This window comes from Suricata suricatta, chromosome 6 (assembly GCF_006229205.1).
Source record: "Suricata suricatta isolate VVHF042 chromosome 6, meerkat_22Aug2017_6uvM2_HiC, whole genome shotgun sequence".
Lineage (NCBI taxonomy): Eukaryota > Metazoa > Chordata > Mammalia > Carnivora > Herpestidae > Suricata > Suricata suricatta.
This window is the reverse complement of record NC_043705.1, coordinates 99,097,460-99,115,955: the sequence shown is the minus strand read 5'-3', so window position 1 is coordinate 99,115,955 and position 18,496 is coordinate 99,097,460. Positions and strand designations below refer to the sequence as shown.

The 18,496-nt window shown below is 44.8% G+C and overlaps 1 protein-coding gene across 1 annotated transcript in view; it reads left to right on the top strand.

The window, feature by feature from the left end:
- The window catches only part of ADRA1B (adrenoceptor alpha 1B), a 76,703-nt gene that overhangs the window by 28,627 nt on the left and 29,580 nt on the right, over positions 1-18,496 (top strand). Inside the window, exon 2 of the mRNA XM_029941250.1 lies at positions 18,307-18,492. Within this exon, the coding sequence (XP_029797110.1) occupies positions 18,307-18,492 (186 nt within the window). The remainder of the gene's footprint in view (positions 1-18,306; positions 18,493-18,496) is intronic.

Genomic DNA, 18,496 nt, shown 5'->3' with positions numbered 1-18,496 from the left:
ACCTCTTTTCCCCCCTCCCCCTTCCCCTTCAACCCTCAGTTCATTCTCAGCATTCAATAGTCTCTCAAGTTTTGCATCCCTCTCTCTCCCCAACTCTCTCTCCCTCCTCCGCTCCCCCTGGCTCTCCATTAGGTCTCTCCTGTTTTCCTGCTAGACCTATGAGTGCAAACATATGGTTTCTGTCCTTCTCTGTGCCAGGCAGATTTTTCTAGGAGCCCTCCTTGGCTGAGCACGTGCTTCTGGAGGTAAGGGGACCATTTTTCATAATGATCCATTGAAGTTCAGTGACATATTCAGACGTGGGGCGGGAACAGTTGGTCCCAGCCTACAGGGAAGGAGCTGGACAGAGGAAGTAGCACCCTTAAGTAAATTGCCCTTTTGGGTGACCCTGTGGAAAATTTAGCTCCATCTGGATGGACAGGTGGGAAGGTCAGACCACCGTGGGATGCACAAGAGAATGCAAGCAACTCCACGGGCTGATGCCTGAGCTGCCCTGGCGTCGCCACCCAGCCACTGCCAGCTCTGGGGTCCCATTTTGCACAAGACCACCACATCGCCGTCAGAAATACGGAGCAGAGTGGTGATGTTCGGAAACCGGGGGCTGTTCTGCCCTTTCCTGCCTTGGCTTCGTTCCATCTTTTGCTCTCTAGTTATTTGTTTCTCCTCCTGTGAAAGCTTTGCCCTAGTCTCTCCCTTTGGCTCTTGGCGTTGCCCCTTCTGCGATGATAGAGAAGTCTGGGGTTTGAATAGCCCTTCTCAGGTCACTGGGACTTACTTTTTACAAAGCCAGAAAATGACAGAAGGATGACTTTTCAATTCTAAATAATTACAGTTCCTACAGGATTTGGCAGGGAAGATGAGTCATCTGAAAACTAGTATATTCACACCCAATCATGGGTCTTCTGGTCCCCCGTCACCCGCACTCCATGCTCCCCTGTGGAATCTGCTCCACTTTTTCTTGTAGTCCTTGCATTCGTGGTGGCCTGCCTCACAAAGTCCAAGCAGCAGATGAGGGGAGAGCAAGCACTCGTGGGTTGTAGTAAAACTCTACTATCTAATAGTTCTGTGACTCTGAGCAACTTACTTCTCTTCCAGGCCTCAATTTCAACACCTGTAAAGTGGGGACAATCACTGTACTTCCCACACTGAATCGTTTTGGGTACTGAATGAAATAATGCATGTCAGGGGATGGATATGGTACTTGCCCCCTATGAGCTCTCAGTAGGTGGCACCTGCCATTGTCATTGTTGTGGTTAAATTCAGATCACCACCATCTTCTGTCTTTTCATCGGAGCCATGATAAAGACTGAGTCTGTTTCTAACCATCCTGAGAGTCAGCATGCATTCTCCACCTTCCTTGTGATCAGGACACTCTGTAGGAAGCCAGGCCTCCTCTCAAGGACTAAACAACCTTGCGTTACGAGCTCTCTAAAACGCTCTTGCTCGGTGACCATTGCAACCTTACCGCACCCTTTCCACAGAGAAGATGCAATCCCCTGTCCTCCCAGCTCCTATCTCCTCAAAACACATAAGGATGGACCTGTTTTTGCAGGAAAGTTCTCTGAAAGTAGCAAAGTCAAATAACGCCCCTTCCCAAACTATCACCCAGCCGCGTCTCCCTGTCCCTACATGTAAGCAGCACCTCCTGGTTTTCTTCTAGGCACCTTCACACGGAATGTTCCAGGGAAATAACAGATCTCCAGTTTGTGGCAATCAGCACCCCGGTAGCAAAAAGATCAGTTGCTCTGGTGTCCAGCCTGAAACTGAATCCTGTCTCCCCGACTCTGTAACCTTGAGCAATTTCTTCAGTCACTCTAAGCCATAGTTTTTCATCCGTAAAATGGGCATGGTAATTTTATTCACCTCATAGGCTTGTGGGGACTGAGTAAAATAACCGTTGGACTCGTCTTGCTTCCCCAGTCAGTGCTAATCTCCCGGATTAAATTCTCAGCCGGTTCCAGGTACTTGGGAAGTGTTCGGTAAAGACTTGGCTACGAGGTGGAGCAAAGCAGGGGCAGTAATCTAAAAACCTACACCAAACTGAACGGAGCATTTATTTACATGGGAAGAGATGGAGAAATTTGTATTTCTGAAAATCTACACTTTCTGTAAAGGAAGAAACTGTCTTTGGGAAAATATCTTAATTAGAGCTGAAGGTGGAAAGTGAAACCCAGCTCCCCCAATCACTGTCCCCAACTATACCCCACCCCGTCTGCTGAGGCCAGAGCAACTGGAAGAGAGAATAGAAATGCTCCCCTTAAACAAGAAAGAAAGAAAAGAAAAAGCAAAAAATTTAGAACTCTTGGAGCAATCTGGGGGGAGATGGGCTGAGACAGGAGGGACCAAGGAGGGGAGCGGTGAGCCCAGCATTGAGTGGTGCTTCAAATGCTTGATGTCGGTGATTTTCCTCTTGTGAGATCATTGCCTCAAGGGGATATATGCAGAGCAGGCTGTCAAAGGAAATGGAGCCCAAGAAGCAGGAGAGAAAGGAATGAAGTTAGTTCCCTATTCCACTCTAGGAACCCAGAGACTTTGAAGGAGGATTTTGAACTTCCCAAGGTTAAGGAAAAGGGACACTCAAAATAATCCCACCTAGCTTTCAAAGGGCAGTAAGACTCTCGACCAACATCTGGGCTACACATATATAAAGAGCACAGGCAGTAAATATTAAGCCCAACCAATCCTGTCTTCATGGCAATTCTCAGAAAACATTCTCATGTGGCTTCAGTAAACCCAGCCAGTTCTCTGTCTTCCAGGCGCTTCTATCTGAAAAGTTTCCTAATAGTAAGGAGCCTTTTTGACCCCTGAGAAAGGGCTGAAATTTTAGGGTCATTGTATGGCATGCCTGTGAACCTAGATCAAGAAGCAAGATAAAGCCCTGTTTACTAAAATCTGGAGAGTGGCATGCATTCAGCAACAAAGACTAATCATTTTATTATACAACATTTATGAGACCAGCGATGTGCCTGGCTCCCAGGATCCACAAAGGCAGAAGAGGGCTCTGACGAGAAGACAGGACAACCCTAGAGACAGTGGAGTAGCATCATCACCCACTCTGTGGCTGAGAGGCTCTAAGGGCTGCAGGCCCCCACAGGGAGGAGAATGTCCCAGACCAGGCAGTACAAGTGGAAAGGATACACGGCGCTGTTCGTGGGTCCCAGCCCAACCAGAGCCTGCAAAACCAGTTTGGTAAAAGGGAAAAGTTTTGATCACCACCAGCCACAGGACAGAACAGAGGGATGAGTCACAGAGAGGAAGGCAGGCAAGTCAGCAGAGAGCTGCCGAGGGAAGGGATGAAAGGCATCGCATCGAGCCTAATGGCCTAAGTGGCCCAGTCTCGCCATTTCCCCATCTGATTCCCCAAGGCCAGTAATTGCCCCTGTTCTCTCATGGAGCCTTTGATCCAAATACACCAAGCCTCTCCGCCCAGCAGCACATTCCCATGTGCTGCAGAAGGAAGGATCAAGTGTGCATGGCCTGTTTGTTCCGGGCTCAAATATATATGCTGGCTGCAGGTATATATTTGTGCCTTCTCCCCCAATTTTCATTCCACCTCTAAAACCAAGTGAACACAAAGCTTAGAATCTGAGAAGGAGGGGCCCTCTTAGCTAATACAACCCCCTCATTTCATGCATGAAGAAATGGGAGCCCAGAACGGTGATGATCTGGTCTAAATATTTCCCTGCTACTTGCCTTATGTTGGCTCTTTCTCCCCCATAGACTAAATCCTTCTCTCTCCCTCCCTCCCTCCCTCTCTCTATTCTTTCCCTCTCTCTCAGTTTCTCTTGCTTTCTCTCTTCCATTACGAAAGCAATGTTTGTTCGTTGCAAAAATAATTTTAAATACAAAGTAAAAGTCTTCCCATAAACCCATCCTTCAGAAATAACCACTAAGAACAATTTGCTGTGTATTCACCCAGATTGTTTTTTCCACAAACATGTTAATACACACACACACACACACACACACTGTTTCTTTATGAAAATCAGATCATAGGGGTACCTGATTGGCTCAATTGGTTAAGTATCCAACTTTGGCTCAGGTAATGATTTCATGGTTCATGGGTTTGAGCCCCACATCAGGGATGTGGGATTCTCTCTCTCTCTCTCCATTTCTCTCTGCCCCTCCCCCCTACTCATTCATTTACTCTCTCTCTCTCTCTCCTCAAAGTAAAATAAACACCAAAAAAAAAAAAAAAATCAGACCAGAGGTGCCTGGATGGCTCAGTAGATTGAGCATCCAACTTCAGCTCAGGTCATGATCTCACAGACTGTGAGTTCAAGCCCTGAGTTGGGCTCTGTGCTGATAGCTCAGAGCCTGGAGCCTGCTTTGGATTCTCTCTCTCCCTCTCTCTCTCTCTCTCTCTCTCTCTCTCTCTGTCCCTCTCCTGCTTGTACTCTCTCTCTCTCTCTCAAAACTAAACATAAATTTTTAAAAATTATTTTAAAAAATCAGACCATAGTAGACATTGTCTCCTGAAATTTGTTTTTTTTCCCTAGTTAATTCTGTCATGAATATCATACCTTGTAGAGTTAGCTTATCATTTTAATAATGTGTGATTTTTCATAGAGTGATGATACATGGCTTATTTTCCAAACCCCTATTGTTGGAAATTTAGATAACTTCCAATCTGGGGCGACTTTACTACAGTTGTTTATACTTTTATTTTTCCTCCCTTTAAAGATTTCTTCTATAGGATAAATTCCTGCACATGGAGTACTTAGATCAAAAGCTATGCTCATTTTAGTTTTATTAGATAATGCCAATTTTCCACTCAACATCTACACTCCCACCTAGAATATATGAAAATGTCTGTTTTCCTACACCTTTGCCAAATTGAGCATACGCAATATTTTAACTATATTCCAAACTAATAGACTTGAAATACTTTTGCTGCTGTTTAACTTACATTACTTACTTTGTAGAGGATTTTTACTATGTTTTCATTAATTCACTGGCTGACTATTATACTTACTCTTGTTTGCTTATCTGTAATTATTTGCTTTGTTTTCTATGGAGTTGTTTTTCTTGTGCTTGATTTGAAAAAGAGCTTTGTGTGTTAGACATATTATTCTTTTACTGCCACTTGAATTACAAATATTTCTCTCCATTCTTCCTTTGTCTTTGTTCTCAAAGTTTGCAACCTTATAGAAATGTGTAGGCAGATTCATCAATGCTTTTCTTTGCAGATCCTGGACTTATGTCCTGCTTCAAAAGTTCTTTCCTATTTCAAAATTATAAAAATGTTTACTTATATCTTTTAATATTTTAGTAATTTTTATACTTAAAATCTTGGATCCAGCTGGGTTTATTTAGATGTAAGGAATAAAGTAAAGATCTAACTTTATTTGTCTCTAACTACCCAGCCTGGTGTCCCAGCACTGCCTGTACAATCATCTCTTCTTTCCCAAAAAACATTGAAATGGCATATAAAATTCTCATGGATATTTGGCTCCATTTCCAAACTATATCATTCCAATGATCTGTCTGCCTTTTCTTGCACTTCCTGCCCTGGGATTTCTTAAATTACTGTGATTTTATGATAGTTTTAATATCTGTAGGAGTGGGTTTACCCATCTTCCCAATCCATCATTCTTTATTTATTTCAAGTGACCTGGCCATTTTTTTTCATGGTTATTCTTCCATATTCCATAATACTTCTGTATATTTGGATCATTTAGTACCCCCCAAAAAACAAGCAAACAAACAAAGCTCTTGTTGGCCTTTTAATGAAGTTGTCTTCAATTTACAGATTAATTTGGGGAGAACAAAAGTTATCTTCGAAGTGACTTTCTGTACTAAAGCAAGCTATGTGTCCCCATTTATACATGTCTCCTTTTTATGCCCCTTTATAAAGTTTTATGGCTTCCTTCACATAGGTCCCCTAACACTCAGTTTCTAAAAGTGTTCTTCAGGGAAATTGCTCTTTCCAGTGAGGTCAAAGCATGGATCACACTCAGTCTGGCATCAAAGATGGCCCCTTAAGTGCTGTGGACACCACACCATCCCATCTGCTCTCAACTCTGGGCGTAAACCAGGAGGTAGCTTCCCTCCTGGAAGATGAAATGTGCCAATCAATTAATTGGTGGGTAAGCCCTGTACTTGTACTAGAAGTATAGGACACAGACCCCATCTTTGCCACGGCCTAAGGAGACAAGAAGCACATCCCTTAAGAATGGCATTCTGTACTAATCTATGTGTGGCAGACTCTGTTCTGATGGGAAATAAAGAGGAGGCCTGGAGCAGTCAGAGAAGGTTCTAGGAAGGAGATGGGACCTAAACTGGGTATTGGCATGTGGTAATCATTTAAATAAAGAAAAGGAAGAAAGCAAAGTATAAGCAAGGGAATCACCCCACAATCACTTAGTCAGCACTTGCTATGATTCTGAAACTGGCCTAGGCACAGGAAGAGGAGATTATGTGCCCAACAAGTGTGTTTTTACACATTCACTGTAAGGCAAGCTCAGTGTTAGGTGCTAGAGAAGCCAAGATGCAAAGGATTGACCCTGGTCTCAAGGATCTTGTAAATAAGATCAAGCTAAGTCCAACAACTATTATGATAGAAATCTGGAGGGTGAAGAGTAAAGGTGATTGTGGACCTCCTGGGTACCCATATATGGGATTCAGTGGGTCTGTGAACCCCTCAAATTATATGGTTCCAAGTTACCTGTGTAACCAGCATTGGCAGGTGAAGAACCACCTGAGTAGAGCGTCACAAAACTCTTGGTTTCTGGATCCTGGAGTCTTAATAACCAGATAAAATATATGTAAAGACACCATTACAACAAAAGTAAACAGTTCTAGATCCCCCCACCCTAGAATGGTTCTAAGAGTACAGAGGCAATACTGTCTTGTGGAAACAGCCCCGCACTGGGACCAAACAGATTTGGATTTGAATCCTAACTCTACCATTGAATGGCTGTGGTGACATGGGGTGTGTTCTGTACCTCATAGACTTGATTTCCACATCTGTAATTGAGAATCGAAAATTAGTGGGGCGCCTGGGTGGCTCAGTCAGCTAAGCATCCAACTTTGGCTCAAATAATGACCTCGTGGTTCATGGGCTTGAGCCCCATGGCTCTCTACTGACAGCTCAGAGCCTGGAGCCTGCTTTGGATTCTGTGTCTCCCTCTCTCCCTGCCCCTCCCCTACTTGTGCTCTGACTTTCTCTGTCTCTCAAAAATAAACATTAAAAAAGTTTTTTTAAAAAAAGAAAATGAGAGAACCCACCTCTCCCTCCTGCCTATTGTGAGGGTCATAGGAGGTAAGGCATGCAGGTCACCTGGATCTTAGCAGGTCTTCACGGACTCCTCATTCCCTCCTCTTGCTTCCATACTTCTAAGGAAGCCATGCAGTGCAGGCTGTGGGTGTGTGCAGGAGGATTCTGAGCCCGGTTTGGAAAGGATGGAGAGGAGGAGGGGAAAGCAAAAGGGATCACAGACCAGTGGACAGTGTGAATAAAGGGAAAGGAGCCAGAAAAGTCAAGTCATGTTGTGAAGATTCAGTCCATTGCAGCCAAGTTGAGAAGGTCTTAAATTCCAGCCTGAGCAGTTTGTACTTTATCCTATAAACCGTAGGAGCCACTGGACGGTTTGAGGCAAGACTGTCAACCCCATGGTGAGGTGGCTCTCAGCCCAGCCTCTGCTCATCCATGAATCCCAAGATACCTAGGGAAATAATTTTAAAAATAAAATTTTAACATGAACTAAGGCAGTGCTTTTCACCTCGGGATCTTGTTAAAAGCAGATTCCGAGTCACTGGTTCACCAGGGTTCTGCAGGTCTAACATGCACCCAGGTGATATGGATGCTGTTTGCCCATAAACCTGATTTTGAGTAGCCAGGGCTAACATTTCAGTTTTATTATTTATATTGCTATTATCATTCCTGTAATACGTGTTGGCTGAGTGCCTGTCATGTGTCAGGCACAGTATTAGGCCCTGGGGGAAAAGAGAAAAATCAGACATGAACTCTCTTTTCTAGAAGTTCACAGTCTAATCAGAGGAGATGAGTTATTCAAGGTAAGAAGTGATAAATGCCATATTTTAAGTTCAGATAAAGTGCTTTGACAATTCAGCAAAGAGAGAGATTGTTCCCAGTTGAGGGAGAAATTGCCTGGTGCTTAAGGAAATGAGTAGAAGTTTCTTTCTCTTATTATTAAACAATCTGAGTAAGAACCCAGACTTCAAAGTTGGATTTTCATCCTTAATACGTGACTTTGTTACTCTCTTAAGCCTCAGTTGCTTCATCTGTAAAGTACATGAGATACAGTAACAGCAGGGCTGCTGAAAGGATTGCATGAGCAAGTGTTAGTACACATAGTACCTAATAACTGGTTCTTCGGTCACTGTAAATGGGGGCTCCGGTGACTATTATTGTTCTCATCATTTGCTTTAAAACTTAACATGAGTCTGCTGGCCCCAAAGATACCATATTTGTTGGACAGTTTCATTCCAGGGTTAAGTGTCCAATGAAAATGGAAACACCTCATAAGGAATTTCCACATCCAAGGAAACCTCCTTTATAAAATGGGTGCTGAAAGAATTAGCAACTATTTCAAATGTTTCAAGTTTTTATTGAGCCAAACTGTTTCCGCTGGGGAGACATGGCTTGGCTGTAGGTGTAGCTAAACGCTCCTAAAAAGAGCCATGTTGAAAAGGAGTTCCACTCCATTTATGAGCTGATCAAAATGGTTTTACCACCCACTGTCTTCCCTGAGGTCATCCGCTTGTCTGCTGCTCCCTGTGAAAGAAGTCAAGTCAAATCTATAATCCTCCAGTCTCAGAATGTCAGTGCCCGGGGGGATATTACAAACCACCCAGCCCCCGGTGGACCCGATACATGCTACATTAGGTCCCCATGCCCTTGGGCAGTCTCCGAGGCAGACAGATGGTCATTCCTCCAACCAATGTTTAATGAAGCCTACGAATGTAGGAATACATAAAAAATTAAAAGGGTCCCCTTTTCTGCCCTGCAGTAAGGCGATAAGGACAGGGTGCCCACAGGCACACCAGGAACTAACAGAGGAGGCTGCTGGGCTCAACAGCAAAAGATCATCTCGTTTCACACCTCCTTCTTCCTATTACCCGTTGGGAGCCTTGGGCAAGTGCCTCCTCCACCTGTACCTCTAGTTCTTCATCTGCAAAGTAGGGATAATCCCACTTTGCTCATAGAGTATTATGGGAATTAAATGAAACAGAGCAAGGACAGTTGGCTGACACATAATAAGGACCCAATAAACACAGTATCTTTTAGCTTACTTCTTATTTTTAAAATAATATTCATTGGCTTTTTCCCAGTTGCAAAAGTAATTTGTGTTTATGGAGACAATTTTTGGAAACACCAAAAAACACACAGAGGGAAAATTCACCCGTGAGTCTACCACCAGAGGGTAAATACTGTTGCTGTCTCCTTCCATGTATATCCTTGAGTCCTTTATCCACATCCATGTGCATTTTTTGTTTCCCCATTTACTGTACTGGTGGTGACTGACAGCTCCTGTGAGGGGTGGCTTGGGTTCAAATTCTAACTCTATCACCCACTAGCCCTGCTACATCCAGCAATTTACCTTCCTTTCTCCTGAACGTATACTCATGGCCTCCAGGGGGCGCCTGCAGATTGGCCACAGTCACCTGGCAGTGCTGTAGACTCTCCTGTGAGTGGCGCCCTCTAGCGCTGTGCCCGGCACAGTCATGCGGGGCTGCCATGGGAACAGTGCTGATTGAAGGCAAATGAAGGTTAATCATTTACCCAGTGATCTGGGACAGAATAAGAGCTTGTCAAATGGTAGCTACTATTCCACAAATGCACCCCATGGTTTTGAAGACTGGAGGTTCCCAGAGAGTTGAGGCCTTGTGTTCACTGTTCAGTTTTGTTGAATGGCACTTTAAGGATGACCTGCTGGGACCACATCCAGCCAAGAAATGCTTCTCCCTGAGCTGATCCTGCTCAGCCTTAGCTTTTGATCCTTACACTTCACAATCCCTCTAAATCGCCCTTGTAGCATGGGTGGGCTCTCTGCACCATCTGCTTGCCGCTCTGCCCCTCCTCCCTCAGGCTCCGGCTTCCCAGGTGGAAGTGTTCAGAAGTGTTGTCCCATTGAATCTGCTTAAAAGGCCTCAGTGGGAGGCCACCAAGAGGCTTCAGAGTAGAGCCACAGGGTTTCCCAGGTTGGCTCTTAGACTGCTGCTCAAAATCACCATGGACCTGAGTTGGTGTGCAAGATAGCCTGACAGGACAGCTAGAGACGGCACAGGTAACTCTGAATCACATACTCAGTTGATCTGAGCAAATATTTATTTAGCACCTACCCTGTGCCTGGGGCTGGGTTCTTCCATGAGAAAGTTGTTCCCTGTTCATGTTTCCTTCAATCCTTTAGAGTCCCCAAAAGGGAATTCCTCTCAGTTTAGCAAGTAGCTAACACCCCACAATCCCCGCCAATCTCCCTTTGTGAAAAGAGAGCAAGCCTCAGACCCACCGTTGTCCGCAGCAATCCAGGGATACTAATGTCATTCTCTGTTCGTCTTATTTTTCTCTACCATGACATTCTACTAATAACCGTTCTTAATTAAACCTGTGATAAAAAGCTTCCTAAGAAATCTTTAGTTGATGCAGCAAAAGTGAGTTGATCTAGAAAAAAGCATTAAGCAGCCGGTGGTCCGGGCGATTGAGTAACTGATGCCTGGGAGCCCTAGACTTGAGATGGTGAGCCTCAACTTTTTAAGGGTTGCTGACAGCTATGGATCCTACCCCAGAAAAATGTGTACAATCGCAGCATGTTCGAGAACCACATGGTGCCCACCCTTGGGCCTGTGCTGGAAAGAGTAGTAGGGTGGGAGTTCCCACAGCTGGGCAGCACGATAGATCGTGTCCTCCCCGTCACCCTCTCATCTTTGCAGTGCTGGTACTGGTAGTGACCGCAGCATTGGCAGTGGTAATAGTACTTGTGACTGAAGCAGTTGGAACAGCTGTACTTACTGGGTGCTTTCGACATGCCAGGCACTTGCCAAGCCACAGCTCATCTCCTCCACGCAGAAGAGAACTATCACCATCCCCGTTTTCCAGGAAAAGGGGCCTCACTGAGCTAAGGAGCTCAGCCGGGAAGCCAGAGGCAGCACCTGAACCCAGATCCAGCTGCCTGTGATGTCTGAGCAGGTCCTTAACGCCTGACCTCCAGTGCCTCCATAAATGTTTGTTGAATCAAATGAATGACACTTAAGCAGGTTCTGGCAGTCATTCTGCTCGTCACCAGCTGAATGACTTCAAGCAAGTCACTCACCCTCACTGAGGCTCCATGAAGGAAGGTTTCCCCGCCCTGTCAAGCTGTGATTGTACGATGCAGGGCAAGGGCTTGCACCATTTCGTGATCAAGAGAAATGGAGCCAGGCTTGGGGGCACGTCCCACAAAGCTGGTGGCCATGTCAGAGAGCCTGGCACTGCCCTGACCTGAAGCAGAAAGCACAGGCTTCCAGGAACCCACAAACATTTCCTGTTGATGTTCCCTTTCCCTAGCCTCATGGCTTTGTTGGCCCCCAGAGGTCTTTTTGGGTGCCCAGGGGAAAGATCCCTGTCACTGATTCTTTTTCATGCCAACGAGGCTCAGTGCCTTCCGTAATTACAACTTCTTGGCTGCAACTGGACTTGCCCGGTAGCAAACAAGACCCCCCACCCCCCATCCCAGGAGCTTCCGTTCAGCTGGAGTGGCAGAAATATGCTTGGAATCCAAGAGGCCCCAGTCAGGTCCTTGACGCACACTGCCCCTCTGTGGTAGGTCCAGAGAAGAGGGCACGTCCCAGCAAGGCTGAGCAGGCTTCCATCCCCAGCTTCAAGAAGACGCTGAATTTTAAGGCAAGAGACCACCCAGATGAAACACTCAAATAACAGAGGGAAACTGAGGCTCAGAAAAGGAAAGCAGTTTACTCAGAATGATATATCGAATTACCAAACATAGATCCCACACATAGATTTTCTGTAATTAGATTTCCAGTCCAATTAGCGATTCACAGGAATAAGAATTATTTGGTTAATTAGCGTTAATGCAAAGCTGACTGGGTGGCAGGCTCCTGGTACCCTGAGTGCTAATAAGGATTTAACATGTTTCGTCTTCTTAATCCTCAAGATAACCCAGAGCCATGGCACTATTATTAGCCCCATTTTACTGATTAGAAAACTGAGCCTTGGGGACAGTGTGAAACTTGCCCAAGGTCACATGGCTGCTGGTGAGAGAGCCTGGAGTCTATCCTAAGAAGTCCAATTCTAATAAGGGAAGGGACTCCCTGTCAGAAGCAACTGAGGTTTTGCATCTGGTGGGCATGCGATCTGCGGTCTGCAGGAGGATAAAATAAAACAGAATGCAAAGGGAACAAGAAAGCAAAGTCATCATTCAGCTCTCAGACAGGTGAGGATTAAAACCTGACCAAACCCAGAGTTGCAGAGATGTAAAGAAAATATCACAAGCATATACAGCCAACAGGAAGGTAAATTGGTACAATTAGTTCAGAAGGCAATTTGGCTAGCTTTCAGCACTTAAGTGTGGCACTGACTCAGTGATTCCTCGTGTGGGAGTTTAACCCACAGAAAAACTCCAACATGCAAAAAGCAAAATGCATGAGGCTTTTCATTACCACTGTCTGTAACAGCCCAAAATTGGAATTCGCTACTTGACTATCATTAGAAAAGAATTAAGTCTGGAGAAAGTTAAAGTACTATATATCCAGATAGTAGGATATAATGTCCTGACATGGGGAAATGTCTTCTATATATTCTAAGTGAAGAAAGAAATTTGGGGAAAGGTATGTGTACAACCTCATTTAAAAAAAAATCATAAAGGATAAAAATAAAACTGTGACCTCTGGTCCCCTCTATCTGAATGGAAAAAAATTTTCACTTTATAATATATGGATTTTTGTAATGTAATGTTTTAAAAATCAGCATGTATCACTTTTTTATTTTAAGTAAGAGAGGGTTTTTTTAATGGACTGTTTTTAGAGCAGTTTTAGGTTCACACCCACACTGACAGGAAGGTACTGAGATTTCCCATATACCTGCTGCCCCACACACAGGCACGGTCTCTGCAATTATCAACATCCCCCACCAGAAGAGCACGTGTGTCACAATGAATGAAGTTACATTGACACAACATTGTCACCGGAAGTCCATAATTTACGTTAGGGCTCACTCTTGGTGTTGTGTGTTCTGTGGATTTGGACAAACATATAATGACATGTATCCACCGTCATGATGTCATACAGAATAGTGTCACTGCCTTAAAAATCCTCCGTGCTCCCTCTACTCATCCCTCCATCTATTATTATTATATTTTTTGTGATAAAGATAAGCAGATCTGGAGAGGAAAATAAAAGAAATGAAGAGGCAGTTCTTGCCCAGAAAGGATTTTTTAAAGATTATTTCTTTATTTAGAGAGAGAGAGAGTAAATGAGGGGCAGAGAGAGGAGAGAATCCCAAGCAGGCTTGGTGCTATCAGCCTGGAGCCTGATGCAGGGCTTGATCTCACAAACCATGCAATCATGACCTGAGCTTAAATCAAGAGTCAGATGATTAACCAATTGAGGCACTCGGGTGCCCCTTGGCAGGAGGAATCTAAAGTCGGTGTGGGCGAGGACTCAGCCAGCCCTGTAATGCATTAACAACACTAACAGGCAAGCCATAACAGAATAAGATGTGACTGTACATCTTCCGTGGGGTACCAAATAAAGACATCAATCTTAGTTGGGTGGGGTTCATCAGAAAAGAGTTCTTGGAGGAGGCTCATGCCTGCGCAAGGATATAGAGTATTTTTGGAAAATGGCCACTATTTATTATTTTCAAAGTGCCAGACCCCGTGTCAAGTATTTTATAGGGATATTTTCATGTGTTCAGATAATGGGACAGATACTGTCCCCAATTTATGGATAAGAACATTGAGTCTGAGACGGCCAATTAACCTTTCTAATGTCAAACAGCCAACATGAAAAAAAAAAAAGGATTCAGAACCTTGTGTGACCCCAAACCCTGTGCTCAAGCAACAGAATCACACTGCCTAAATCAGCAGAAGGGTGACAAAAGACAGCCAAAGAATGGAAGGCAAAGAATGATCTTCTCAGAAGAACAAGTGGCTCAGGAGGTCCAAACTCACAATGTGGCTGTAAATAAATGCTATGAAAAAGTTAGCATCATCCCCTTACTTTTGGCTGAACACTTCTCAGAGCCATAGTCCTTGAAGAGTATTTTGTTAGTAAATAAAGCCAGAGATCCAGCCCGTTATTGTCCTGATACAAGGCTTCCAATACAATGGAGGTGAAGAAGAACCAGATGGAAATGTCACTTGGGTGTAGGGGGACAGAGTGACACATAAGCCTTTATCATAATGCCATGTGTGTTCTGTGGCAATGACCTGTTAACACATCTCTCTCCCCACATGCCTGTGGGCGGCCATGGGGCAGAGACCACACCACAATTCGTCTCTGTATCCCCCTCACCTTGGCCTCATGCCTGGCACATAGCAGGAGCTCAGTATTTGTGGAATGAGTGAATGAACAAACAAAAGAACAAGTGTATGAAAATGTAAATAGCAGGCACTATCATATGTTGATATCTGATGTATAAAACGGGACCAACAACAGTACCTTCATCGAGGGATTATTGTGATAATTAAATGGGCTAATGGTATAAAGAGTATAGCGCCAGGCCTGTACAGAGCACACACACAATATAAACAGTGGTTCTGATGACTATTAGCTGTTAGCATTATTGTTTTCTGTGTACCCTTCAAAAGAGCCAGTCCCTAAGGGTGCGAACCCATTAGGCCATTTGTTGCCTACTTTACTATCATCTTCAATGGGGCTGGCAAGCAACGCTGAGTTTGTTTTCCGCAAGCATGCTCCCCAGGTCTCGGTCCTCCTCACGTTTGCCACGACTGTCTATGCATCCCCAGCCTCTCTCCTGGGCCCTAGGTGTCCTCATTAAGCCCGGGTACCTACCCGTACACACACTTATCAGCATTTACCCTCTAGGGTCACACACAAGGTTTCCAAGCTTTTTTACTCTCTCTTCATTCTCCCCAAAATTTATTCTCTAGTTTCCCATGTTGTCAAGACTGGTGCCTATCCCCACCAGACTCTGACAGAAACAAAGCCTTCCCCATGGACAGAGACAACTTCTGTGATGGAGACTAGCTGTTCATGTGCCATGTATTTGCATGCCAGCTGGGGCCTTCCATACAGGGTCTTAGTCCAAAGGAGTGTCTGGGAAGGTGGGGCGAAAACCTAATGGTGCTGGCCTTGCCACAAACCAAGCCACAAAGTGGCACCCTCATCTGTCTCGCCTAAGCAAATGCAGAATGTAGCCCACTCCCACATTTCCCCTGAGTTGGGAAAAGAATCAGTGTAGTGGGGTGCCTAGCTGGCTCAGTCAGCAGACCATGTGGCTCTTGATCTCAGGGTCATGAGTTCAAGCCCATGTTGGGTATGGAGAGTATGTCAATAAATAAACTTTTAAAAAAAAAGAAGAAGAAGAAGAAGAATCAGTATACATATAATGAGCACTTACATCAGGGACTCCTGGATGGATTAGTCGGGTAACCCTCCAACTCTTGATTTTGGCACAGATAATGATCTCATGGATTGAGCGCCAAGTTGGCCTCTGTGCTGACAGTGCAGAGACTGCTTGGGATTCTCTCTCTCCTTCTCTCTGTCTCTCCTTCTCTGTCTCTCTCTCTCTCTCTCAAAATAAATAAATAAACGTTTTAGGGGCACCTGGGTGGCCCAGCCAGTTAAGTATCTGACTCTTGATTTCTGCTCAGGTCATGATCTCATGGTTTCGTGAGTTCAAGCTTGCATTGGGCTCTATGCTCGCATTGGGCTCTCTCTCTCTCTCTCTCTCTCTCGCTCGCTCTCTCTCTCTCACTCTCTCTCTCTCCCCCTCCCCCCACTCATGCTGTCTGTCTCTCTCAAAATAAACAAACTTAAAAAAAAAATTAGCACTTATACCCAGATACAGATAACCCTCTTTCGAAATGTGAACCTTTGGCTTAGCCTTGCACCAGGAGCCCAGCCATCTCCCCACCCTCTCCCACCACCATCCTTGGCTTGCTAAGCAGAGAATAACAATAGGCAACCCTCAAATAATCAACAAGGAGAAGTACTACAGGGGGGAAAGCTCAAGAGTAGCCCAAAATCAAAGCTAGAAATCCTGTGGCATCTATGCCACCGCCCCTGGCACTTTTGGCCACTCTCTGGTCTCAGTGTTTCTATCTGCAAGAAAGAAGCTTGGATCTGTGGTTGCTAAGAACTGCCCCCCCCCATTTAGATATTCTAGGAGTGTGTGCTCCTCATTCACCAAATGGAATTTAGGTTGATCCAGAAGACTAGGCCCTTGGGAAGCTCATAGTTTAAACAGAGGGGATAAGACGGGAATATGAAAGTAACTGTACTACCGACTTACTGGCAGGGCTAGAGAACATGGTTTGAAATAACAAAATGTCCTATAAAGTATAACTGCATATATCAAAACATTTAAAGATACATATATACAACAGAGAAAAAAATCTGAAGGTATATGCACCAAGTATGATTTCTCTGCACTGCAGGGTTATGCATGCTTTTAAAATATTTTTTCTTTTTTCTTTTGTATTTTCCCAATTTTCCACCAACGGTATTATTAATAGCATTTAAAAAAACATATTTTGTATTCAAACAGACTTTAGTCTGAATCACAGCTATACTATAAACATGCTATGTAACCCGGGGCAAGTCATTTACCCTCTCCAAGTCTTAGCTGCCTTGCACTCAAGATGAAAATTGTTTTTAATTTAATAGTGCCATAAAATGTTTTTGAACTTCAAATTAGAGGGATGAGTAAATCATATTTCTCCAACATAGCACCTCATGTAAGGCCTCTCTCTTATTTCATTGATTTATTTCCTTTTATTCCCATTTCCCTCTGCCTCCCCCCTTAGGCAACCATTTGGTGTTTGACATTTTTTGAAAGTGTTTTAGCAAAATGCATGTGGTGGTTTGGTGTGTTACTTAAATAGCATTATGTTGTAAATCTCAATTCTGTTTCCTACTTTGTTCGCAAGGAACGACTTTAAGCCTTTCCACGTTGCTGTATGGACATGTGATCCAGGGCCTTATCTAGGTGCCACATAATCTCTGTGCTGGGCACCTACCCCAGGCTACTTTCCATAATTCTCCTCGAGGGACACCGAGGTTCTCTTCAACTCTCTATCACCATAAGCCACACTGCTCTCAGCATACTCATACATGTCCCCTGTGGACTTGTGTGAAAATTCTTTGAGATCTATGCCCTGCAGGAGAACTGCCAGGTTAAGAGGTATGTGTACATACTTAATGAGATCAAGTGCTGCCAGAACCTTCTCCAATACAGCTTCACAGCCTGTGCTCCCCACCAGCCAGGCAGAAGGCTCCCCATGTCCCCACACCCCTACCCACCCTTGGCACTCTGTGGCTCCCTGATTTTTGCAACCTTAACAGATACGTTATATCTCTTGTGGTTTTCATTGTTATTTATTTGACTCCCTAATATTTTGAGCATTAGCCCTCAGGTTTCCCGTTTTGTAAATTGCCTGTTCATTTTCTTAGCCCGCATTTCTAATGGGATTGCTCTTTTTCTTTTTGATTTGCAGGAGTTTCTTATATATTCCAAATACCGATCGCTTGACTGTCTTAGATATTATAAATATTTTCTCCCACCCTTGCCTCGCAAGTTTATCTTTCTGAAGTGTTAAGTCGTTTTTCTTTCAGCCCTAGATCAAAAAGATCGTTCTTTACTTTATCTTTTACCTTTAAAGTTTTACCTTTCACGTGTAGGTCTTTAATACCTCATATTTGCTATGGAAATAGATCAGCGTCAGCTTCAATGCCTTTTATAGGACAAAACTATATAGTTAAAGCGCCAACACAATGCTTTCGACCCAAGAGCTGTGCAGTTGCGTGCGATGGTTGTTATCACTGGACTAGAAAGTCTTAAGCCCTGTCCTGGGATATCTAGAGAAATGGGAGTTTAGGTGCTGGTCAGCTAAACCAGGCAAGACTGTAGGGAGTTTCGGTGCTGGTTAGCTAAACCAGGAAAGACTGTAAATTGGCCCTAAAAAAAGAATGTCGGATTCGCTCACTGGGAGATGGGAAGGCGAGCACTCCAGGCAGAGAAAGGTGGCCTGGGCCAAGCGGTGGCGGCGGGGTCGCTGCCCGGGCGCGGCGTTTAGGCGGACACTCGGGGGAGAGGACTTGACTACTCACAAACTGCTGTCTGTCTTTCTGCCCGTGCCCACCCCACCCCTTCCCCTGCAGGCTCCCTGTTCTCCACCCTGAAGCCCCCCGACGCCGTGTTCAAGGTGGTGTTCTGGCTGGGCTACTTCAACAGCTGCCTCAACCCCATCATCTACCCGTGCTCCAGCAAGGAGTTCAAGCGCGCCTTCGTGCGCGTCCTCGGGTGCCAGTGCCGCGGCCGCCGCCGCCGCCGCCGCCGCCGCCGTCGCCT